At 38.8% G+C, this 25626-nt stretch overlaps 3 protein-coding genes across 7 annotated transcripts; 1 reads left to right on the top strand and 2 right to left on the bottom strand.

Moving 5' to 3' along the window:
- Positions 1–490: 490 nt before the first annotated feature.
- Positions 491–16261, bottom strand: LOC139994702 (trissin receptor-like). Of its 3 annotated transcripts, XM_072017608.1 has the most exons (5): positions 16139–16261; positions 15634–15845; positions 5665–5851; positions 4063–4714; positions 491–2601 (listed from the first exon to the last, which is right to left on the bottom strand). In XM_072017608.1, exons 3-5 carry the CDS (start codon positions 5837–5839, stop codon positions 2178–2180), a joined length of 1251 nt encoding a protein of 416 aa, XP_071873709.1. In that variant the 5' UTR covers positions 5840–5851; positions 15634–15845; positions 16139–16261; the 3' UTR covers positions 491–2177. The 3 variants fall into 3 exon arrangements, with proteins under 3 accessions (XP_071873709.1, XP_071873708.1, XP_071873707.1); XM_072017607.1 differs by lacking the exon at positions 16139–16261 and having other exon boundaries at positions 15634–16041; XM_072017606.1 differs by lacking the exons at positions 15634–15845; positions 16139–16261 and adding an exon at positions 6205–6313.
- LOC139994697 (sodium-independent sulfate anion transporter) lies at positions 4216–23292 on the top strand. Of its 3 annotated transcripts, XM_072017598.1 has the most exons (12): positions 16417–16473; positions 16560–16641; positions 17576–17757; positions 18269–18464; positions 18753–18973; positions 19170–19314; positions 19426–19578; positions 21859–22020; positions 22206–22346; positions 22414–22559; positions 22780–22941; positions 23071–23212. In XM_072017598.1, coding segments are annotated over exons 2-12 (1620 nt in total). In that variant the 5' UTR covers positions 16417–16473; positions 16560–16640; the 3' UTR covers positions 23182–23212. The 3 variants fall into 3 exon arrangements, with proteins under 3 accessions (XP_071873700.1, XP_071873699.1, XP_071873698.1); XM_072017599.1 differs by lacking the exons at positions 16417–16473; positions 16560–16641 and adding an exon at positions 4216–4231; XM_072017597.1 differs by lacking the exons at positions 16417–16473; positions 16560–16641 and adding an exon at positions 17210–17405 and having other exon boundaries at positions 23071–23292.
- On the bottom strand, positions 16347–25543 carry LOC139994708 (uncharacterized). Its single transcript, XM_072017615.1, has 4 exons — positions 25323–25543; positions 24039–24170; positions 23560–23743; positions 16347–16672 (listed from the first exon to the last, which is right to left on the bottom strand). Exons 1-4 carry the CDS (start codon positions 25419–25421, stop codon positions 16584–16586), a joined length of 504 nt encoding a protein of 167 aa, XP_071873716.1. The 5' UTR covers positions 25422–25543; the 3' UTR covers positions 16347–16583.
- Positions 25544–25626: the final 83 nt, after the last annotated feature.

Raw genomic sequence — 25626 nt, 5'->3', positions numbered from 1 at the left:
GTCATCTAATGCTACATGATGCAACGCCTGCTGGGGGTCTGATTTTGCAATAATTATTACGTTGCTATCGCCAACTCTGGATTCGTTCGAACTCCCGTTTATTTCTTCTTGATATGTTCGTCTCCTTCGACAGATAAATCGAGCATATTGTAGCCCCGGAGCATCCACGCGGTGTAACGTCCTGTTCACAACTTTGCCGAACTTTGATTACGAAAGAATTTGAAAGCTCGTAGATACCTATTGTGAAAAAACACACGATGATTCACGAAGATGTTCGAACACTCGCAGATTACATAAACGCAACCAACCTTCACCAATACAGAAAAAGTTTATGCGCTAGGAGACTAAAGTGACAATTTGTAATCAGAAAACTACATTTAAACTTTTCTGCATTTATAGGACATTTTCAGGCGGAAAATCGCGCAGAATACACGTAATTTGAAAGAATATATAAACTATTCAAAAAAAATATATATATATATACACATAGCTTTCTATAATACTTGGCAGATAAAACAAATTTCTACCGAGGTTCTACGCTTTTAATTATATGCCCGAAAATATGAATTTGCATACAGATATGCGATCTATTAAACAATTTTTCTTAAGATTATTTCCTAATTTCACGATCATCAATGGATGAGAACAAAGCTGGAAGGTATCTTTATTGAAAGAGGATCGCCCATTATCCGATAAAACGTTAAAGCTGTACGGAGAAGTCGATTGACTGGAGTTAACCGGTTACTTGGCTGTGAACTCGTGACCCCGGCGAGATAACGCGGAAAACAAAACAGCGTAGGAAAGAAAAAATGTAGATAACGCTCACATGATTCGACAGAAGCAGGGAAAGAGACGAGAGCGGAAGAACGATGATAATTTAAACAAGAAAGAAATCGTTTAATGAAACTCCATATGATACATATATTTAATTACTTCTAAAAGTGTTCGGACAATAACAAAATGTTACTACAGTTATTTATGAAAGTATTCACTTACAGATTTACTTTATGAATATATTATATGTGTTGGGCGAAGTATTTTGAATCGTCATTAGTACTGTTATGAGGCCGACTATCACGATAAATGATAGTAAAATTTGAAACAAATCTGAAAATATATGTAGAAATTACAAGACATTTAGTGCAAGTATTACACAGAGATTGTAGAAGTATTTAGACAATTAATTGTTCATTACGTTAATAATCCTCGACATTCATGAAGTAATATTAAAATCAGAGTATTAATAAAAATATACTTATCATATTTTGCTTCTGATATTCATTCGTTAATTTTATTTTTTATTTTGTTTCATTTCTATTACCAACAGTCGATGTAACAAACCGAAGTTCTATTAACGAGCCTTGTATTTCAATGAAATTTTCATCTCTTTTGTCCCCTATTCTCGTCGAATATGTATGATCTCATAAAGATCCGTATGTCGGTCTGCTAAAACCACATATGCCGATGCCAAATGTCAAATACGAGTTAGATTAATGCAAATTCCGTGTAATCGGAAAACTCGGCAACTGTGAATCTGCAGTATTGGTTCAGTATTCTGAAAATTGTCGGTCAACTCTGTAAAGATATTACATTACGTCTGAATTCTCTTGCACAGTAGTTTACTAATTTACAAGCTGTAAACTATAAATTTTTCTTTTTTATGATTCGTTGCCTTCTGATCTTTTATATCGATCTTCTGAAAAATAATATGAAAACTATGATGTATTTTTTCGTATGTTTGTATTCCTGTCTCATGTGAAATCACGACGTTATTATCGTCCCTCGTATTAACAGTAAAAAGAGAACGAAGAAAATTGTTAATACAAACATTGTAATTGTCAATAACTAAAAAACAAAGCTAGAAACGCAATCTTTTTATTCTTGATTTTCGTCTTATTTCGACGTCAAGAATCACCCTTTAAATTATGTAAAATCAGTAGCCGAACACCTAGTATATATATATATATATATATATATATATATACAACGAGAAAGAGCACGAACATAGCCGAATAGGATCGATTTCGTTTCGAACTAGCGAAAGAACAAAGTCATTCGACAGAAAGATCTTTGTTTCAGTTGCGTCGGGCTCTGTTTAAAAAAAAATACTCTTAATAGCCTAATCTCGAAAGGTTTGGTGAATGGAGTACGGCTGAAAGTTCCACCAATAAAACTAATTAGTAACTGGATTTTTCATAAATGGTTTGCTCTGTACTCGGTGGAACTGCAACAGAGCTGTCTCGATCAGAACTAAGACAGACCAGTAAACTTCGCCGAAAATCATTTACGTTCCCTTGGTCGTTTTCTTGTTGCGTTGCTGTTTCTCTTGCAGTACGTCCCATGACCAAAACGCTGCTTCGATTTCTTGCCTTTCCGCAGTTCAGCAGTTCTCTTATTCCTTTTTGAAAGTTTCGCGAGAGGAAAGCATATAGAAAAGGATTCAGACAAGAGTTTGTGTAGGAAATTAAAAAAGTGGATAAGGTTAGGAGGGTGCTGAAGTTCGATGATCGATCATAACTCGAGCTCCAGTGGCGCCAGGCGATCCGTGCTTGTTGCGGCAGATTGCATATGGCGAACATCATCACCACTGCGATTAGCATTCTAGAAAATTTCGTTAGTTTCAATTTAACCCGAGGTACTATGCTTGCGGCGTAAAGCTCGAGGTGAAGTCTACGTGACTCCTGATTCCTGAACTTGCAGATATACGTATATGAATATACAGAGTGCTCGCTCACTATTTCTTATCGCTATCTGCGGTCGTGTAACAGACAATGTTTTGAACTATTGTTTAAGGGTGTCGAGTGTACTACGAACAATGATAAAAAAATCTCGAAAATACTTTATTTTCATAGCGAAAGCAAGGTAACTTGGGAAAGATAAATGGGACCATATTTTTATTAACTCGATACTGGGCTTATCGTTGTCGTTATAAAAACAAAGTCGTTCGTACTACACACGACGCCGTTAAAGCACAGTTCAACAGATCTTTTGTTACATGGCCGCAAATGGCAGAAAAATAGTGAGTCGCGTTATTCAGGGCATCCTGCATATATTTATTTACTTAACTTCGACCTTGCAGTCAAGAAATGAGACTTGACTTACAATTTCTCCTTAATTACCATACACACGTATCTCTGTCGCACATTCTCATCCTTCCACATTCTTTTCCCACATTTTTCAATTCTGTCCACTCTACTCTATAACAATCAGATAACGCTATGCATTTCTCATTATCTATCGCTGTTCGACTCTGTATACTAGTCCTTCTATTGCACATATCTATTCTTTGGTATCCATTTTTCCTCTTCTCTATTTATCTTTTTCCCTCTTTACTCTATCTACGTTTCTAAATCATTCTAACCACCACTATCGCAACATTTTTCAGTACTTACATTTATTCTTTCCACGCCTGTACATCTTCCCTATATTCATTTCACGTATCTTGCACATTCCTCTTAATACGTACCTCTCTCCGCTAAATACCATGGCATATCCGTCTTCTAAACACGATGCTCAACTTGCGGGTAACTTATACACGAATATAGGACAGATTTCTGGCAATCTTTCTTACCGACTTACCGTTCTTACAGATTTCAGTGTATTTACGCGAACGCGTATACATGTAGTAGTACTGGCGAAAGACAGACGAAATCAGATATATTTCTAAACAGAATGGAAGAGAACGAGACAGATAGAATCAGCCAAGTCTCCGAGACTCTACCTCGGCGATAGAGAGTCAAATCTCGACCGATATTATCGGGACATTGCAAGGACCAGAATTACCTCGGATTTTCAATTTAATTTCATTTTATCACTGATCTCTAAACTGCGGGTTTTTATACGTTTATTGGAAATTTGAGAGCATAGAAATGTACGTGAAACGCGCATAGCATAACACGCAAAATAGAAATATTCAAAGAATCGGTATATTTTCAATATCGATTAGTTAAAACAATCTTCTTTTTTGCTTTTATGAAGGAGGAATACATTTCAAACGCTATATCCATAAAGATACGAATGTGCATAAATATCCGCAGTCTACTAATAAAACACAGCTCGTACCTTATTACCCCACGTCTGGCGCGAAGTACATTCCTACCGGAACTGTGAACACGATGGAGGCTATCATTTTTGCTTTTAGTCGCCAAACCCGGTCCTCCGAGGGTAGTGCCGCTTCTCCATAACCCGACAGCGATTCTCGTGTAAAGGCAGCACATCAGAAGTAGCGGAAGTAAGTAAAGAAAGACAAGATTTACGACGTCCAACAGAGTTTTGTTGTGCTTCTGGATATTGGCTATGCAAATGATGTCCACGTCGCCGGTGATTAAACGATTCTGCATGGTCTCAACATAGAAGAATCTCGGCAAAGCATAAATCGCGGCAACGATCCAAACTATTCCTATTACCAGCTGTAGTCGGCTTCTTGTCAGCACCGATCTGCACTTAATCGGATAAACGATAGCCAAGTATCGTTCAATGCAAACCACCATTAGGATTAATACGCTAGCTGTGTAGGAAAGCGCGTGGACGAACATATATACTTTGCAGAGAAAATCACCGAGTCGCCAACTGTTCATTAGGTAATTTGTCAACGTTTGATACACGCAAAAGATACCGACGCAGAAATCGGCTACTGCTAGGTTCGCCAAAAAGAAGTTGGTAATACTCCGTAATCGTCGTGAAAATGTTACCACAAAGATTACCATCGAGTTACCTGAAAGCAGAATTCAAAGGGATACGACCTTGAATTTATATCGTTTCTTCCATACGAATGTTTCTCTTAATTCTATCGAAATCGAACGTTTCGCAAATCTTTTCTACGTTTATCATTCGTCGCTTAACGCAATGCTTTACAAACTTACGTACAATCGATCGAGCAAAGATATATTCCGGAAGAAATATTTTTCAGTATCAAATATTTTCGGCATAAATGTTCTTCGATATAGAATTCATGTCTAATATTAATCTTGTAAATTGAACACGTCTGTAAGACGCGTGTATTATAAGGAAAATTAAATTATAGGTACTGCGCTTTGAAGAATTTCTTACAGACCTATTTTATCGAAAGGTTATGTTCGAAGTTATCACGTATTTCGTGATTTACCGATGAGAGTATAGATTATAATGTTTGAAAATATTTTTGGAACAATTGCCTGGACGATTACTTGAAAGAATAATTATGAAAAGGAATTTATTCTTTGAACCCTAGTGCAAACTCATTAAAATTGATAAATTCCTTCCTAGATGAAAGCGTTCCACGAATTTCTCGCGAAAACAAGTCACGAAACAATTAACGTTTTGTCTGGCTCCATACTTTCATTTTCACATATTTTAACGTTTGATTTTTAAACGTATCAACAGAATTTACATAAATCTATCGCAAGAGAGAATATCTTCGAAATAAAATATATCTTTAAGTTTTTTTCAAAGATAAGCGAGTATCTTGCATATATTTTTGAGTCGTTGTATATTAATATCTATAATACAAATGAGTACGAAAGCTTCAAATTTTATCAAAGCTTTTATGGCTTTACACGATATTCCTGTTTCTCTTCTTGTGATAGGCCGATGGAAAGTTTCAAAACATGCGATACGGATACGGATCAAATTAGTTTTGACACTCAATTGGTAATTTGATTGATCTAGATCGAGACGACTACTTACCGATAAAGCAGAAAACGAAGACGATGGAATAGAGCGTAATAAAAATTACTCTAACATCGGTCCTGTCAAGAATGTACTCCTCGTTTAGAGTTATATCGTGCAAGGAAGTTTCGTTGTCCATCAAGCTTTTTTTATCACGAATTTTACGAAAGACGGCGTCACGGTTGTCGATCATTCTGAAACGAGACTACAAGGAATATAAAATTACTACTCTGCAATATCGAAAGCGTAACTCGTTGAAGATACAAGTAAAAATAATACAATATAAAGTTTAACTTTATTAATCTCCTAATTCTCAATTCGTAGATGACTCACGAGAGTTTAAGTCAAGTTACTTGTTACTGAATGAGTAATCCAAATTTTCCAACTCAGTTTCGCAACAAAAGGTTTATCTAAGGGAAAAGTACAGCGAGATGTTCGGTCAAAGTATTTCCCCTTGCTTTCTACGACTTTAAGCCATTTATCAGGCAACTGATGAATTCTATTACGAAGAAATGCTGCTTCTTTGGACAAGATGCAGTCGTTGAATTACTTTAGTACTTGAACGATCAACTGGAAGTGGGTATCGGACAAGGCGCGTTGCATCGATCGAGACGAATAGCATTCCGAAGCAGCAACGTCTGGCGAAAAAGCTGGCTGCTGCGGGACGTCCTAGTGAAGATTCGTCGTGTCTTTTCTCTAGGAGAAGCACCTAACGCTGTCACGTAGCAATTTCACAGAATGTTCTTCTTTATCGATCCTCCGACAATTGGTTCTTGTCTAAGACACGATATTTTGCCATGATGGAATTTATCATTTACCGAATTTACCGAATGTCCAGCTGGACAAATTGCAAGGTAAAAATTAAATAAATAAAAAAAAAAAAAATGTATCACTTGGCTTAAAGTTGTAGAAAGCAACGGGCGATACTTTGATCGAATAACTTGCAGTATCTTTTTTTTTAAATAAACCAAGTTCCACTGAAACATTTGGACTATTCGTTTAACCTATTCGTTTGAACTATTCGTTTGGACTATTCGTTTGGACTTTCGTTCGTAATTTCATTTTCTCTAAATGAGATACTTTGAACGGAAACGTGGCTGGTATCGTGGTCAATGTATATTATTAAAATGTTTGTAACTGAAACGAAGTTTGATTAGTAGCGCGTGTTAAATACTTTGTGTTCTATCGGATCGTGTAAACTTAATCGTGCGGAATCGTGGGATTCGTGTTAAGCGTTACACGCGATTTCTATGTGGCGAACGGAAAATGTCGGACAGAAAATCGATAAACACACACATGCACGTACTTTGTTGTTACATGTATAATGGAAATTAGTAGGAATCGTGTATCAGGTTAAAATCGAAGGAAATAATGAATTGGCACAAGGAGATATTCGTAAACGTGCAACGTCTATTAATACGAAATATTTTTCGAAAGATACACGAGACGCGATATTTTCTCCGCGAAAATATCGAGAAACTCTAGAAAAGAAAAAAAACTCGACGAATAGAAAAATTTAAGCAAACCTGAAAGAAATAATAATGAAAATGACTGTTGCGTGTATTGTGGCAAAAAATATGACGAATCGCTTGAACAAATATTGGCTACAACGTATAACATGCAGTGAATGGGAACATGAAAGCTGCGCCGACCGGATTCGAAGAACGTGACGATTTCCAATTTTATTATTGTTAGCTTAGATCAGGGACAATATCGCGTGTATACAGTTTTATCGGAAAAATCGGAGAAACTTCGTTTTATTACCAAGTTGAGTACTATGTTTTATTCCTTTTGTTTGATCTTCTGCTCATTATGAAAGCGTTTGATAAATACACCTTTTAATTCATCAAACGTAATTTATAAACAATTAGTAAACAGCTTGAGAATTCATCGATTTGCTGTTAAATAATTTCCATCTGCACAGTGATTTCCATTATTTTAGACAAATACGAATTGTAAAGCCAAATTAACACGCACAGTAGTTTTAACAACGTGGACCAATTATCAGCTTTCATATAAAATTAGCAGGTGTCCGTGAACGAAGGTGGATAAATCTAATTTCACTTGTTGGTCAGAGCAAATTTCGAAATGTACTTCACTCGCAACTCAAAAGTATATTTTCTTGCATTTAGTTTAAAGCCTTTATTTTAATCTTGATTTTTATTTGAAAATCGATCGATAACTGAGGTAATTTCAAGTTTTATGAAAGCAGGAAAGCAAAAGTTTTCCACTTGCATTGTAACAAGTTAATTGGTTCTTAAGCGTTAAACTATGCAGCTAGAAAATTTGAATTGATTTCCATTATTTTGCATATCATTTCAAACTAGTTTATTTGGCTTCGAAATTTCTCAGTCACGGCCGTACAAGCAGAAGAACGTGCTGTTGCATGAACGTGTTCTTCCTCTTCGTTGTTAGCAACGTTATTCGTGTGCCTATTGAAATAACGAAACTATGACCAGTCCAATATCAATTGTACACGATCATCTACAAAATGTTATGGGAATCTTTTACGAATATCGAATTCCAGCCAAATTCCAGTTAAACCTAAGTAGAAATACTTGTATGTGGGGAGCATGAGGCGGGCATGGGTTTTCGGGCCGTAGGACCACGTTCCGGGAAACCCCGATAGATCTGATGCTCTCTTACAGTCGGGTGGCAGCTGATCAGTGCCTCTGGCGCCCGTCAATTTTGCCGATCCGATGCGGAGAGTTTCGGAGAAGTTGGTGGGCCCATGCCTGTCAAGACCACTCACCTCACCTTCTTGTGGGGCTCCCCGACACCCTGCACCGGCTTTGACCGGGGCAGGGTGCGAAAGAGTGAGTGGCACCAGGACGGACTTTGTTGATGACCGCGGCGACAACAAATTACATTTCACTATGGATTACGACCACAAAAGAAAAACGGTTTACGGTGCAGGGGAGGGATACCCCAGTACCGGCGCAGCGGTGGGTAGTCAAGTGGGCTCACCTGCGTCGTCATCTCACGACCACGGCCGTTCGGGGGTGGACCGCCAGGCCCCCGGATGTGTTTTCACGTCTGGCGAGACGGGATGCAGTAGTACGGAGATTCACAAGGAACCTCCGAGAAGAATGACAAGAGCATCGCGGAGAACCACGGGCGGAACGGACGGCGTCTTCCTCGCATCGGCCGCGGTAACGGGCCTCGCGCCGGTATGGGAGCTACAAACGCGGATAAGGTCCGATGACGAGGATTCGGTCGCCTCTTTCGCGTCGCGATCATCCCTGGGATCGACCGGGGGGAAGAGAAGGCGCATTATGACGCTGACCCCGGAAATTTCTGAGGATTTGGCGCTGGATATACGGATGAGCTCGGCGGCCGACGTGAGCGCCGAGTTCACCAGGCAGGTGTCTAACATCTTGCGGGTGGTGGCGGTATCGGCGGACCTGAAGGAAGAAAACATCGAGGACCTACAGAACGCGGCGACCTACATCACCGCCGCATGGAGGGAGTTTAACCTGCAGAGGGCTGAGGTGGTCCACAGCGGTAGCTCCACGGCCGCCAGGCTCACGGAAGCAAGGCTGACCGCGTTGGAGGAGGAAAACGCGGCCTTGCGTAAAGAGAAAACGAGGCTGGCCGCTCGCACCCACGAGTGCCCGCGGTGCAACGGTGGGGCTATTGAGTCCGGCCATCCTCCGCGGGAGGGGAAACAAGAAAGCGCGCGTCTGGACGCCCTAGAGAAAAAGATGGACGAACTCGGTCCCTCCATCATGAGGGCCATCGAGGAACGGTTCGGGGGCCGAAGACCGTGCAGCCCCGAACCTCGGCGCAAGGCGGACCAACCCGCTGTCCCACGCGTCACCCAAGCCACAATGCTCCCGAGGGAACAGGAGGGTGGCGAATGGAGGGTGGTGGAAAGACGGCAGCGGAAGAAAAGGGCCGCAAGGAAGGAGGAGAAGAAAGAAGGAATGCCTGCTGCTCCTTCGTCACGACTAACGGGCGCACGGAAGACGGGCGCCGCACTAGTGACTAAGAGAGGAACGGCGCAGGCGACAAAAACGGCCGGGCTCCCCCGCGCACCGCATACGTCCGCGGTGACGTTGACTATCAACGAGGGGGTTAAGACTTCGTACGCCGAAGTTCTCGCGACGGCGCGACAGAAGGTCTCGCTTGCGGAGATCGGCGTCGAGTCCCTCGGAATGAGGAAATCGATGACCGGGGGTATAATTATCCGGCTCCCCGGCGACAGAGACAGAGGAAAGGCGTCGCGATTGGCGACGCGTCTGGCCGAGGTGCTGGACCCGGCCGCGGTGAGAGTAGCGGTCCCGAACAGGACGGCGGAGTTGAGGGTGGCCGGGATAGATATCTCGGTCGCTAAGGAGGAGCTGCGGCAGGCGCTGGCCTCAGCGGCGGGATGCGGCAGTGCGGAGGTGCAGGTCGGAGAGATCCGTACCACCAGATACGGCCTTGGGACTGCATGGGTAAGGTGCCCAGTGGCCGGAGCCCAGAAATTAGCCCGGGACGGGAAAGTAGCTCTGGGCTGGTCCACGGCGAGGGTCACGGCTATCCCGAAGAGACCCTTGCAGTGTTTTAAATGCCTGGAGCTGGAGCACGTGCGGGGGTAACCTGCACGTCCAACGTGGATCGCGGGCATCTGTGCTACAGGTGTGGCGGTAGCGGGCATCGTGCCAGGGGGTGTCCCGCCTCCGCGCCCAAGTGCCCGTTGTGCGAGTCGCTGGGGGCGCCAGCCAACCACAGGATGTGCGGGGCGGCATGTGCTCCGCCGAGAACTCAGAGGAAGCCACCGATCCGCGAACCGACCGCGGAGGTAACGCAAGAGGGGAGCACCGTCGAACATCCAGCGGTAGATGGCCGGGAGGAGGCCATGGAGGTGATTGAGTGATTTTAACCGTCTCCTCCAATGCAACTTGGGCAGATCGAGAAGGGCGCATGACCTGCTCCTCCAGACCATTCGGGAGGGAAAGGTCGCCCTCGCGACAGTGGAAGGAGCTGATCGAGGCGGTTGAGTCAGACCCGTGGGGGCGGCCGTATAAGGTGGTAACGAGGAAGTTACGACCCGCGGCCCCCCCGCTGACCGCCAACATGGATCCGGTACTGCTGGCCAAGGTCATCGGGACGCTGTTTCCGCGTCAGGACAGCGACGCGGGGCGGTCGGGATCGTCCCTCTCCTCCGGCGGGGGCGAGACGTCGTCAACAGCAACGGCGGCGGTGACGTCGACGAAGCGGAGCGAGGAGCTGCAGGTCACTCAGGAGGAGTTTCTCGCGGCGACTAAGAAGATGGCGTCCCGTGACGTGGCACCGGGCCCGGACGGAGTTCCGGGCCGAGTCTGGGCGGAGACGATGGAGGTGGTGGCCCCCCGCGTGCGGCATCTGTTTACCCGATTCCTGAGGGAGGGCATCTACCCACGGATGTGGCGGACGGCGAGATTCGTCCTGCTGCGAAAGGAGGGTCGTCCGCCGGACTCGCCGTCGGCGTACAGGCCGATATGCCTGCTGGACGAGATCGGGAAGCTCCTCGAGAGGGTGATCGCCGCCCGTCTGGAGGCCCACAGCACACGCTGGAGTTCTGTCCTAACCCCCTAGCTTTCCAACTCAAGCCGGGACGCCTCCCGAGACAACTACAACGGCAGGGAGATAGACGACGATATCACTCGGTAGTGATTCGCAAGAGACCCCGGGTGCACCTCTGAACGTCGGGATGACCACCGTGGGGTTTTAGTCGGTAAGAGTCCGACACTACACGGTCGTTGCTACGCAGCGCCGAGTGTCCATGAGGATTTCCCCACGATAAAAAAAAAAAAAAAAAAAAAAAAAAGAGATACTTGTATGTGAATATCAGTATGTGTGTGTCTCGAAAACAAAAGAATGTAAACTGTTCAGTCGGTTAATAGTCAGGTATAGAAGAAAGTGCTAAGACGCGTGCAAGTATGTATCGATGAATATATGAGAAATCGTCCATGAAATAAATATATTATTATTTTAATATTAATCCTCAATATAAATTTAGCGTTCCTATAACATTATTTCGGCTTCAAAGATCCACTATTTTCAACAGTAAGCTCCCACAGTTTTATACCAATTTGAAAAACGTACCGTTCGCGATGAACGAAAAGAATGATATTGGAGAGTCTAAACGGAAACAGAGCCGCCGCCAGGGAGAGTTTGCGCTTGAGCTGCCGGTCGGACGTGCGTATGCTGTTGAATCGCTAGCGGTCGGTAAAGTGTTAATACGATCTATCGTCACATTTTCTGCAAACTGTTATTAGCGTATTATTTACGTTGATACTTATGTCGGTAAAGTACCGGTATACAAATTTTTAGAAAAATTCGAAAGATCGTAAAATACGAATAAAATCATTAAATTCTGGGCTTCTGTAAATATCAACAAGGAGAAAATCTCTTCGTCGTGATAACGTTAATTATTTATATTTAGATGATATTCCACTGCACATGTGGACGTGTGTGCTTATCATTCAAAAGTCAGCATTTCAAAAGCTTGAAATCTCCTTCGTGCTTGAGTGGGAGGATCCGTTCCATCTCCAACAGATCCTCAACTCATCCATATCGAGGAATACCAGGATACCCGATGTGTGTACAAACGACATTGTCTGCACATATCTTGGTGGCTATCTGCGGACAATATACCCAGATTGTCTGTAAACAATGTCGTTTGTCTAGTAGTTTACTCGTGATCTCGGATCGCTCCAACACTGATCGATTTCTCCCACGCCCGAGTCTCTAAGTCTCTACATATAATTAATATAATTATTATGTAATATATAATATAATACAATGGTCAAAGAAGAAATCGACACATAGGCAGAAAAACACAAGGAAAGAATGGCAACACATCCAAAGAAAACATCTCTGACCTCATTAAAAAAATAAAATAGACAAACTCGAAGATGGTATCCTCGTGTCATTTAGCAATAACGTTAGAAAAATTTATCAGATATGCAGCTGGACAAATTGTACGAATAAAATAAAAAAAGAAAAAGAAATGTAATTTCTTGCCTTTGAACAATGTTGCTATCGTTGTTCATAGGGTATATGGTGTATTTCTTAATTTTCGGAAAAAGAAAGAGAAACTTGTCTCAGTAAAAGAAGCTTGTTAGCGAAAAGACGATTAAACTAAGATGCGTGTTGCATGCGTTTGCACGTTCTTCCAACATTTGCCCGACAGTGTGTACTAGGCACTTTTATCCGTTGTCTGTCTCTGCACTTGAATTTTGTCTGCGAATTTTCGACGATTGTCTGTCAATGTAGACAAGACTCACAGTGTTAATGAGATGTCACAATGTTTCGTATAATACGCAGGGTGCGGCCGAATAACATGTACAAACGGGTATAAGTTAATGATGAGAAAATAAGAAGAGAACACAGAACGAAATTTGTTGCTTAGTTTCCAAGAAAACCGAGTGGAAAGATTCGTCAATTACACGTGAACTTGGGTAATTACCACTTAGGTATGAGCGAACTATCAGGAAACATTAATTTTACTTGCCAAAATAAATAAAAAATGTTTCCTTTTCTTTATCTAATTTGTACTTTACAATTTGCCCAGCTGGACATTTGGTAAATTGTTCTAACTTTCTCTATTCTCTATTATTAAATTAAATTATATGTATTACTAAATTATAAATTTCTCTAACTGCTAAATAACACGTGGATGGCTACCTCCAAGGGGATACCATCGGTGAAGCAAAAAATGTGTTCCCTTTAAGACTCCACTTTCAAGAAAACAGAGTTTGTACGTGTTCAATGAAGAATCAGTCTAATACAGAGGTATGATAAATGTTCAACCGATTTTCGCATATAGAACAACCTCTCGCTGGTTATTTACTATAATCGATAAATATTCATGTTAGAAAATAGATGCGTGTAGATTTGTATCTGTAGAGGAAGACAAAAGTAAAGCGCCATGAGGACAAGCGCATCGCGTATGTGTTCAATGAATGAATGTGCAATGAATGAAAATTATTCCTGTTCGAATTCCATGTACAAGAGAATAGAGCGCTGTTCGTAAATACTTCAAATTATTATGTTAAATATAGAATAGTTATTTTGTTCTCCATAAATTTTGTATCTAATAAAACGTTAAATAGTATCGCTTTAACAATTCAAATTCGACTTTCTGGAAAATTAAGCCGCGGCTGAAGAGATGTTATTCTATATTTTCCTCTTATTTTTACGTAAAGTATCGTCTTAAAGCATAAGTCCGCCTGTACATGTTATTCGGCCGCACTCTGTACAAATAAAAAGTTGTTAAGAATGTTCGAATGTCTGCGCGAGCCATTGTATATACGTAAGTTTAATTAGTCTAGCACTTTCGTTGGCAAACGTGCCACCCATAAAATGCCACCTGCGTAGATAATGCATATGAATATCGGTATGTTTTTCGAACAATAAGATTGTTGTCTTGCCTGCATGAGTACACCTAAACTCGTGCTTAATCCGTAATTACATTGTTCAACGGCCGATATTTCATTCTACGTACATGTTAATCCGTTACGTGTTTAACTTTATCAACGATAACAGCTATGGAAATATCTTTACACGATATCGTTCGGTCGATTCTAATAATATTCGAGTATTAATTCGAGTACACGTTTAAACGGACGTGTGAACGTTTTAATTACAGGCGTTTAATATTCTCGTAAAGATGCTGCTAATTTACAGAAGCCAGGTTTGTTTAATTCGCGATTTTACTGTTAATATTCGTTCGTATTTTAACGTGCGAACAACGTCGATTAAGATCAAAGATTTCGATCATTAATTACGAGTACATAACTTTTATCTTAGAATTTAGATATAGTTGAGATAGTTATCTTAAGATAAGGGTAGAAGTACATTGGAAAAGCTACGGTTGCATTAATCGAGAGAAATTCGATTGGGAATATCATACAGTTGGTCGCATAACCGAATAAACAATCCTTGAGTTTACATTACAGGTAAAGAAGTTGTAAAAAAAAAACGATCTTTATCTTTTTCTTCGCGACTCCGAGCAACTGAATTTCCCTGAAAACTTTTCACGCGACGTATGATAAACTAATCATTCTAACTTCCCGAAAGAGAACTCCAGTCGTCTGGATCGAGTTATTCTGTTTTAAAAAGTGTCTGATCAGTTACGAAGGTCGCGAAGAAAATACGACAAGTACATTTTGATCGACGTTTTTATTTTCACGTCGTACGACCGAAAAGGAATATTTGAATGTGTGAGATATCTAGAGACGGGAAAAACCTATTGGATCTTGCCAATTGTACATTGAGAAGCTTCAATGATCCGCTCGATAAATGAAATTTAAAGAAGACGCAAATATTATTCTCTTAAATTTATCTTCCGGCCTTTTGTTATTCGTGTTCTTCCCTCGCGATAAGCGAATTTGTGCGATTGAAACATTTGTATGCCTTGGGAATTGGACACTAATTGCATTGCCAATTAAACGACTAGATCGAGAAATTTAGAAAAACTGAAGTTGATCGATTCGATTTTTGGCGCTCGTATATCTATAACGTTATGAATGTTCACTCGTCAACTCATATTTAATAGATTTCTTAAATTCGTATAAATAAATAAATCGGCATAAATGATGCGATACGATGTGTCTTAACGTTTAATTGGTTGACGGCGAATCGAATGTTACAAATATGTTTCTATGTAAAAAAGGGAGAGAACGTTACTCCTCACGCGTGGCCTTCAAATTGAAATACCACAGGAACGAGAATTATTAAATCTTACTATACGTAAAAATGAGATTTTTATTATTCTTGATTTATCTTACGATACTATAATCTCAATTTTATCGTCGTACAATTTTCAAACGCGATATATATATCTAACTCCTCAAGCTTTTAATCATTAAACACCAGAGAGAAAACGCTTGATAAGTCTATCTTGGTTAATTTTCGAAAATCAAGTTTCCTAATTCGATACAGTTGAGAAATGAAACAACTTATAGTGGATCTGAAGCTGCAACTCTTGGAAAAGATAAATATGCGAAATCTTACCTATTATGCGTTGCCAAATGAAGAACATCAACTTCATTACACAATCTTTGAAGCGTCCACGATGTATTACAATATTTCGTTCGATCCGATAAGATGGGAAAAGATATTGTGGGATTCCCAAAGTTTTTGAACCGAATAAGAAGTTTCTTGCTCTCACGTGTCGCGATAAATTAATCGAATTTGTTGGCATTTCATCGCGCGCTCGATCGACGCTATAAATACCAGTCAGTTTCATCATCGATTCTTCGATAATTTTTCAAGTACATTTATTATAAATCACCAAACGAAAGCTAAACTAACGCAACGCTTTGCCTAATGCAATTCTTATTTACAGTTACATAAATATTCGAATAATTCTACGAAAATACCAGCTACTTATCGTAGCTTGGGAATTACGTACGTAAACAATTTTTTCTTTCGTATCTAAATCATCCCTTTTTATACAAAGTAACAAATACAGAGACACTGCATATTGCAGCAGAATTTTGACGAAAGAAACTCTTACAGACTCTTTTAATTTCCTCGATGTCTATCACCGAAAGATTATTGGAGCCTCGTTGTTGGTGGCTCGTTAGGGATTTATCATTCGTGTCTTGCGCCGTATAATCGATGGATTAAACGGGTCAAGTGACCGAATTGCTTTCTCTCGGACGATAGCACTGATTACGACATTACACGGGATGAAAACTAACGTAGGAACGACGAGGCCTCTATTTCGCGCGGTACTGGAAGCTCGGAGCTTTCATTCATACCCACTAGCCTGTAAGTTGGCCGAGAATCCTGGATTTCGCGCAGGCGTTGCGCCCTCGTTCTATTACTTTCGTTATTGGGCGAAAAAATGTAAGGAAATCAGGAAGATAAACGACTTGAAAACAACGGTTAATAATTCTCAACGAAATAATCTAACCAGGCAATAATTCTTAAAGGTGGAATCCTCTTGAGCAAACTCCTTAGACAATCTGGGCTACTTGCGCATCCAGTGAAGCTTCGCTGCTACGTTTCTTCAAAGTGAGTTTTTCTTCCTCCCAAAACAGTGATTCTATAACATAGTACAGATTTCAATGAACATCCGAGGACTCTACCAGAATTTTTGGAAGCTTAGAATAGTCTAAGGATCGACACGAACGATTCAGCTTACCCAGAGTGGCAGAGAAAGAAATAGAGAGAGAGAGAGAGAGAGTTAGGAAGCGATTAAAAAAGAGAAGAACATGTAGTACAAAAGCTAACATCTTTAGTATGAGATAGTTGAGATCGTGTTCGCAGTGACAATCAGTGAATCAGCAAGTTTGAAGGAAGTGGGAGTATCGTGATAAATATCAGCAGTCGTAACTCGTGTGACTTCTTGAGAGTACGAGGCAACGATACTTATAATCAGTTTGCTGCTATAATCAACGACGCTATCGAGCGTATCGTTGTGCCTTGCAACAGGCTTACGCGTCGTACTCTCCTACGTCGATATTTTCTTGCCTCGTAATTGTTCTGACGACAATTCTCTACGAATTCTTTGCAAAGTATCTCCTCTACGATGTTCTTCTATCGATGGTACTCGTGGTAGAATCTTTGAGAGAAACTCGTTTGGAGATATGAAGTATATATAATTATGAAAATAAAAATCGAACATTGTAAAATTGCGAATATAAAAATACAGTTGTGCGTATAGAAATTAAATGTAAGAGCAAGTTATTTATATAGTGTTTCATAGTGTAGTGTTTCAAGTGTTGGAACGATTTTGAACATGTTGAAGAAACCGAGGGCTATAGTCTACAAGAAAAGTGAGTTCACCTAATTTAGGTCGCTGGCGAGATATCAAGGAAATTAAGTTTCCATTTCCATGTTCAAAGGCGGCAACGTTATTCGATTTGCTGGATTTTTTTTTTGTGGATGTTGAGAAATACCTTGGAAGTTAAAATGAAATTCACGTACGCCATTGTATTGTTTCAAGTGTCACGATGCAGCAGGGACTGTTGCTACAAGTACATGAAGAGGAGGTTGCCGATTCTGTCGTGGGTTAGCAATTACAAACTCACGTGGCTGGCTCAAGATGCACTGGCCGGCTTCACGGTCGGCCTTACGGCTATTCCTCAAGGCATCGCTTACGCTATCGTCGCTGATTTAAGTCCCGAGGTAAATTAATGCTTTTCCGACAGACTCTCCTTCGCGCATTGGAATTTTTCTGAACGTGCGTCAAGATTAGTAGCGACAGTCAAATTTCTATTGTAAAACTTTCATAGATTTCTTGGAAATAATATCAGTGGAATTGCGATTTAATAGATTTAATAGACGAAGTATATCAAAGCCAGAGCCTGAAGATTTTTCAATTAGAACCATCTTCTTTGCATAAAGAAGATATCGCGAGGAAATTTCTGACTTTTCCTGAAATTTTCTAAGATTTCATAATTGGTGATATAATCGTAGAAATTGCAATAGGATCCTGAATAACATGATCAAAAAATTGTATCAAATGTTGATTGTTGTGATCAAAAATTGTATGTGACAATAGATTTTAGAGTTGCAAAGTTCTACACTTGCGGCGTTGTTTTTGCTGTGAACTCCTCGACTAACATCGATAGAAGCGTATTAGTTTCTACGTCTTTTAATTCAAATGTCACACCACTTTGTCTCTTTTTTCCTTTAGTATGGGTTATACGCGTCTTTCATGGCATCTTTCCTGTACATTATTTTTGGTTCCTGTACGAGTATTACTATCGGTCCAACTGCTATTATGGCAACGATGGTGCAACCTTTGGTAACAAAATACGGTGCTGATATCGCGGTTCTGCTTACGTTTCTGAAAGGCTGCATTATCGCGTTGCTCGGCTTCTTTCATTTAGGTGAGTGATTTGACTACAGCTGCATGTCTCTTTTGAAGATGCAAAAATGCACAGCTTGCGGATGATATGCAAAAATATATAAATTATTTACAGTACGTATAACGTATTCGTTACAATATTTGGCAGGTAAAACAAATTCCGATTTAGGTGACATTTCTTCTTCTGACGAGAAGAATTGTAAATGGAATTTGTTAACAAAACCTTAATTATAAACCTGACCTTCATCTTTAACATTCTTACGTTTTTTTGTCTTTCGTAACAATTAAAATAGTTGCGCACGAATTTCAGGTTTCTTGTTAGACTTCATTTCCTTACCCGTAATTACGGGCTTCACCGCGGCTGCATCGATTAACATAGCCACTTCGCAGTTCAAACCGTTGTTAGGAATACCCGGTAGAAGCGAAGACTTGGTAGATTCTTTGATCTCGGTGTTCTCGAATCTGAGGATGATCCGCTACCAAGACACGTTGCTAGGTATTGGAACGATAGCGGCGTTGGTTTTATTAAAGGTACAGTCATATGTAGCGAAATTCGATCAAAGATAACGGGTCAAAATTAAACAATTCTACAGTTCATTTTATTCTTTAGTTTGCGATACTTCGATTCAGTGTTGGACAAAGTTCTATTCCGATAACATATAAAAATCTGGCAGGAGGTCTGTTTTCATCGAACGTAACTTAATTTCCATATTGCTTTTTATCGAAGAATTTACCTGGACGTCGAACCGGTACTTGGTCACAGAAAATCGCTTGGGCCACTATTCTCGCGCGTAACGCATTGGTGGTCATCGTAGGAACTTTGATGGCGTATATCTTTTCCATCTACGGTGTATATCCTTTTAATCTAACCGGTGAGAACAACACGATAATTGGAAAATCCGTCTCGCGAGAAACCCGTTCTTTGATCATTCGTTAAACCGCTAAGAAGAAACAAAATGGGAGCAAAAATTAATGATTTCTAGGATCGATGGGTCGTGGATTGCCACCGTTTGGTCTGCCGAAATTCAATATAGTGAACAATAATTTCCTTGCGACTGCTGGTGCTATGGGAATGTCGCTTGTCACCGTCCCGATTGTATCTACCATTGAACATATGGCGATAGCAAAAGCGTTTGGTGCGTTGTATTATGTACAATATCATTCATAATCGTTCGAACGGTTCACGTATTATACGGTCGAAGCTCGGAGCTGAAGCTGATCTAATTTCTTTTCGTCAACCTGTAATGTGAAAAATAATGATTATGCAGATTTCTAATGACGCGGTTAACATATTAACACTAGAACTACCACACCAGTGAAAATGACTGGTTTGGCAACTTTGTTTTAAAATTCCTACTTCATGTTACATTTTTTCTCCGCGATGATGTAATGATCTTTTCAGGGATAGCTAAAGGAATAATATAATAAACTTTAAGTTTGTTTTATTCATTTAGAATGAAAGTAATTTTGCGTCATGGCTACTTATGCCAGTACCAGTCGAATGACTGGTCATTCTGTAGAGCACAGTCGCTGGAATAAAACCTGATTTCTCGTTTTATAAGGCAATATCTTACAAGCCTTGAAAATGTAAACAATTGGAAGCATCCGAATTGTTGCCAAAACTGAGAAGGATACCAATGGAATGTTCTGATATCGAGGACAGTGAATTCTCAGAGTGTGAAGGAAGTGAACCAGGGGAAAAAGAAATTGAAATTTGTAGCGATAACAAAAATAGTGACATTAGTGACAAAGAAGATGAGTCCTCAGAAAGTGAGTCAGAGAACATTCTGAATGTACGCAAAAGAAGACGTGCTCGGGTACTTTCAAGTTCTGAAAGTGAAACTGAAAATGTACAAGCCAGTCCAAATGAAATTGCCGTAAACGGAACCAAGTGGGAAAGAATTCAAGAAGAATCAGCTTCTGGGAGATTACCCTTGCACAATATATTCAAAGACACATTCAGCCTCACAGGATATTTAAAAAAGTATCATGAAAGATAAAGTAATCAGCGCATTTTCCCTACTAATTAACACCCATATGTTGCAACGTATAATATCTTACACCGAATCAGAAGCCTCGAGTTTTGGGTAAAAAACAGACCCTTACAGAAACAAAATTGAAAGCATTCCTTGGAATATTCTACGCATGGGGCCATACGAAGTGAAAAATTTGAAACCTTCATATTTGTGGAATACAAAATGAGGACCAAGCTTCTTTTCTAGTACAATGAGTCGGAACGAGTTTTTTGAAATATCGATATTTATTTGACAAAAAAGATGATAGAAGTCAACGTTTGAAAAATGACAGATTTGCACTAATATCATCCGTATGGGATAAGTTTATTGAAAACAGCCAGAATTGCTATAAACCTGGCGCAAACATTACAATGGACGAGCTACTTTTCCCAACCAAAGCCAGATGCAGGTTTACGCAATATTTACCGAATAAACCCGACAAATTCGGAATTAAATTTTGGCTGGCATCTGATGTTGTAAATGGATTTCCTTATTTAAGAAAAAAGCGAAAAGGACCTACCTAAAGCGGTCGAATTTTATAGCAAGACAAAATTTGGAGTAGATATAGCAGACCAAATGGCTAAAAAATATAGCGTGAAATGGGGATCAAGAAGATGGCCACTTCAAGTATTTTTTAATATTTTAAATTTAGCTGGCATAAATGCCTGGATTTTATATAAAGAAACCACAGGTGAGCAGATATCTGGAAAAGAGTTTATGTTTCAACTAGCAGATGAAACTGAAATGAAAAATCACGAATAAAACAAAGAGCATCTGAGATTCAAAGTACGTCAAAGAACTCACCTTATTCACGCAAATGTTGTCAGATAGAGTATTGTAATAATAATAGGACCACCACCATTTGCAATGTTTGTAAAAAGTATGTATGCGGAAAATGCACGCAGAAGGAAGTTAACGTTTGTAAGAAATGTTACGAATGATAGCTTTTGTACCTAACAATTTAAGTTATAGTTGTATTTTATTTATTCTATTATGCCTATTATGGGAATTTATTTTAATATTCTTGTTACCAAAGATTTGGCTACTAAATATTCTTCAATATTGTACTTATTATTATTATAGTTGTTATTATATAGTTTTTATGATCTCAGAACATGTAGTTCCTTTTCTAAAATAATAATAAATCAATAAGTATAAAAATATTCCATTATTACATATTTTTTAAAGACCAGTCGTTTGACTGGTTTTGGTAGAGATAGCTATCTCTTAAACTTCTTAAATTTCTAGTGTTAAATTATTCAGCAAATGTTCATCCGCTATCAAGGTCGTTCGAACAATTATGAACGTATATGTATATTCGTTAAATGGCAGTACAATTTTGAACATTATTTTAATAATTAAAATTACTTGAATAATTTCGAGCGAACTATGAACTTCTAGCAAAGGGCAAATCTTTGGACGGCACGCAAGAAATGTTCGCGTTAGGATTGTGTAACATAGGTGGTTCGCTTGTTCGATCAATGCCAGTTACAGGTTCTTTTACACGAACTGCTGTCAATAACTCATCTGGAGTGAAAACTACTTTTGGAGGTTTATTCACAGGTAAGTGTGTGTGTATGTGTGTGCATATGACTTCTCGAACAAGCGTTATAAATGTCTTACAATGTCTTATAATATATATCATCAAAGGAGAAAAGAAAGATGAAATACAATATAAAGATAGTTGGAAAACATACGAATGAATCCCCTGAATTTTTTTCTTAATCGTGACAATTCCTTGCTTGCAGGCGCTCTCGTATTACTCGCTGCTGGCTTGCTCACATCCACTTTTCGTTTTATTCCTAAAGCGACTTTAGCTGGCGTTATAATATGCTCTATGTACTACATGCTCGACTTCAAAACGTATGCTCTATTATGGCGCGCAAAAAGTAAGTAAATTGGATCGTGACAAACGCGATTCAATTTCATATTCCTAACGGTTGCGCCTCTTTTCAGAGATCGACTTTTTCCTCATGTTGATTACCTTACTATTCTGCGTTTTTCTTAAACTGGAATGGGGAATCATTATCGGTATAGCGTTAAATCTTGCAATATTATTGTATTTCTCGGCTCGACCTTCGGTTCAAACCGAAATCGAACAGGTAAATTAATTGAACTATTAAACTGATATTTTAACTATTTAAGTATTTAACGTTATTCTAACATTCTTAACTCATTGTGCACTAGCTACTAATAAGTTTCCAGTCAACTGTAATAGTACCAAGCTAACTAAGGTACTTTAGTAGTTTCAGTTAGCTTAGCACCGTTGCGTATAGACTAAAATTTATTATCGTGTGTGGTAAAGTGATTCCTGAACTGTAGGTAGAAGATAGAACAGTGATTCGCATTGTTCCTGATGAGAGTATCACGTTTCCAGCAGCGGAACATTTTCGAGCTTACATAATGAAGCTTTCAGACGAAAACTCATACGACGTTGTACTTGATTGTAGAAATTTGAAGAGGACTGATGTAACGGTTGCAAAGGTAAATGATGTATTAAAATCTTCTTCTTGTAAAGGGCCATCACTTACGAAGAAAATTACCAATATGTATAATAATTAAATAATTAAATTATATCTTGATCCGTTAATTCAAATAATTCCCATTTTGTAGAACCTTAAGCTATTGGCAAACGACTTAAGACTGCAAGGAAAGAATATCATTTATGAAAACTGTCAAGATGATGTTGAAAGTATATTGAAGACTGTTATTCCAGATCAATAAATATACATGTTAATAGACGAATCTATAATATTTATATTTCTTGTACATACTATATGATTTGTTAAAAAACTGATGTATTTTAATTATAAACGATTAAAATATAATAAAAGCATTGTTGAAAACATAGCGCTGTTTATGATTCTGTAATCTTCTTTATAAGCTACGTATTCAAAAACAGACAAAATGCCAGGTAATAGCAATCTAGATTAATATCAAGCAGATACAACACCTCAATGATAGAAATTTATATAGGTTCGCATTTACACAACGTACGAAACATTTTTGTTTTGCTGTCAAATTTCGCTTTTACAATATTGACATTTTGTCGTGATTGACTATTTATTCATATAGAAAAATTCAATGTATATGTGTTCATACCTGGATCGATTCGATGAGTACTTTCGATATGCTCTTTCATCGTTTCGTTCTCTGGTAGTATCCAATAGCAATACTTGCAATATCTGCGTCGATGAAATTTAATGTGAGTGGACAAAGACAAAAGTGTAGCAATTTGTTCATGGCAGAAATTGCACTCGAATTTCAAGGCTCGTTGCTCTGAAAGCTATGAGTAAAAAATTTATATACCTTTCTGAATGATAAATATCGATACGATTGTTGTTCGATACGATACTGAACTAGATTGACATTATCGACAATTGATAATATCGATCGATTAATAATCGAAGCAGATATACATAATATTTATACTATATGCAGATATTCCTGAAATACACATTGGATATAATAACAATTAATACAATGATACATTAATTATACAAATTGTATAATAAATCCTGTATATAATAGTTCAATTAATGGTATAAATTTCATACTGAGTGATAGAATTGCATACTTACATTCATTTCCTCGTCATTTTGATTGTAATCGTTCTTTTCCGAAATAACGGAGTATTGGGGCATTTTCGAATCGGTACTATGCTTTTTTCGCAGTTGTAGTGGTAATACGATTGGATATTTTCCTTCTTCCAGCTGTAAACACATTTCTTTTTTTATAAGAGCATCTATGACAAGCATCTAATGGCGCCCAAAAGTTACAAAAGGATACTACCGATGTCAAAGTAACGTATAGAATATCATACAAACGTATACGAAAATCTAGGAACGTTCAAATATACAAGATTAAATATTGCAACGTTAAATGCCAATTATCGTTTACGTTATTTTCATTTGAAATCAAGATCACATCAGTTCGATATGCTTTAAAGTATATACTTTAGTTTCCGTAGCTATATTTATTTCATTACTAGTTGTTATAATAACGATTCTTTTATAGCATTTGGAAATATTTCTAATAACGTCTTGAAATCATTGCAGAGTCGTAAAATCGAAAATGGTAGTTACATTTCATGAAATTTTATCACAAGTATTGCTTTTATAAACATAACTTCTTACGAATGTTGAACATGAGTATTCAAATGACACAGAAACTGCGCAATGCGCATGATACGTCAGACCAAATATGGCTTTAACCGTGCTGACCGTTTTGAATACTCCCGTTAATTTTTATGGTTTATTCCATATTATATGTAGTTTGCTAATATAAAGAGAACTGTGCGTATTCAGTGATTACAAGTTCAAAATATCGTGAATTTCAATAACGTTTCGATGAAATACAAATAAAAATATTCGTAAAAAGTTGTACGCAGTCAAACACGACGCCACGTTCATTCATTTCAATATATATAATAACATAGTTCAAAATATTAAAAGTTCCTGATATTCCAGTTTCTTAACAATCATATAAGATACAGATAACGTTCTAAAATGTAAATTATCTATCGTTAAACTATAATATATCGTTAAATTCACTACAAATACACCGGTATGAAGTATAATTTAATATTTCATGGCAATCGTTTCAATATTCCTTGAATATTCTCGCGCGGGCAAATGATACGCCATGTTGGTTTATTGTACCGGTAGCGTCACCTTCGATTTAAAATCTTGGTGTCTCGTTCAAGTTTTATTATTCACATTAATAAAATACTGATTTTTCTAATTCTCGCATTCGCGAATCTAAATCTCGAATTTATGAATTAAACGAAAACCAATAATTCGTGTGAGGCTAGTGTGCATCGAAAGAGAAAAGGATATTTGGTTATACGAGTTATAATAACCTACCTTTCTGGAACTTTGAATTGGCGGACGAATGTCGTATACGAAGTCTTTTTTCGTCATCTTTTCGCTGATATTTCGGTTACACCGTAAATTGTACTTCATGGCTTCCCTTAATCCGTTGATAAAATCTTGCAGCTATGGTAAGCGTTCATATTTCATAATTATTACAATATTTTCGATATTCATATTTTTCAACATTCGTTTGTTACACCACATTCGCATTTATATATAGACTTGTATATGACACACATGAACAAAAATATTCGCAGGTTTTTACGAAAACTAATTTATTACGTAATGTATTTAT

The sequence above is a fragment of the Bombus fervidus genome, chromosome 15 (genome assembly GCF_041682495.2).
Source record: "Bombus fervidus isolate BK054 chromosome 15, iyBomFerv1, whole genome shotgun sequence".
In the NCBI taxonomy this organism is placed as follows: domain Eukaryota; kingdom Metazoa; phylum Arthropoda; class Insecta; order Hymenoptera; family Apidae; genus Bombus; species Bombus fervidus.
The sequence above is the reverse complement of the archived record's forward strand: the minus strand, read 5'-3'. Positions and strand labels throughout refer to the sequence as shown.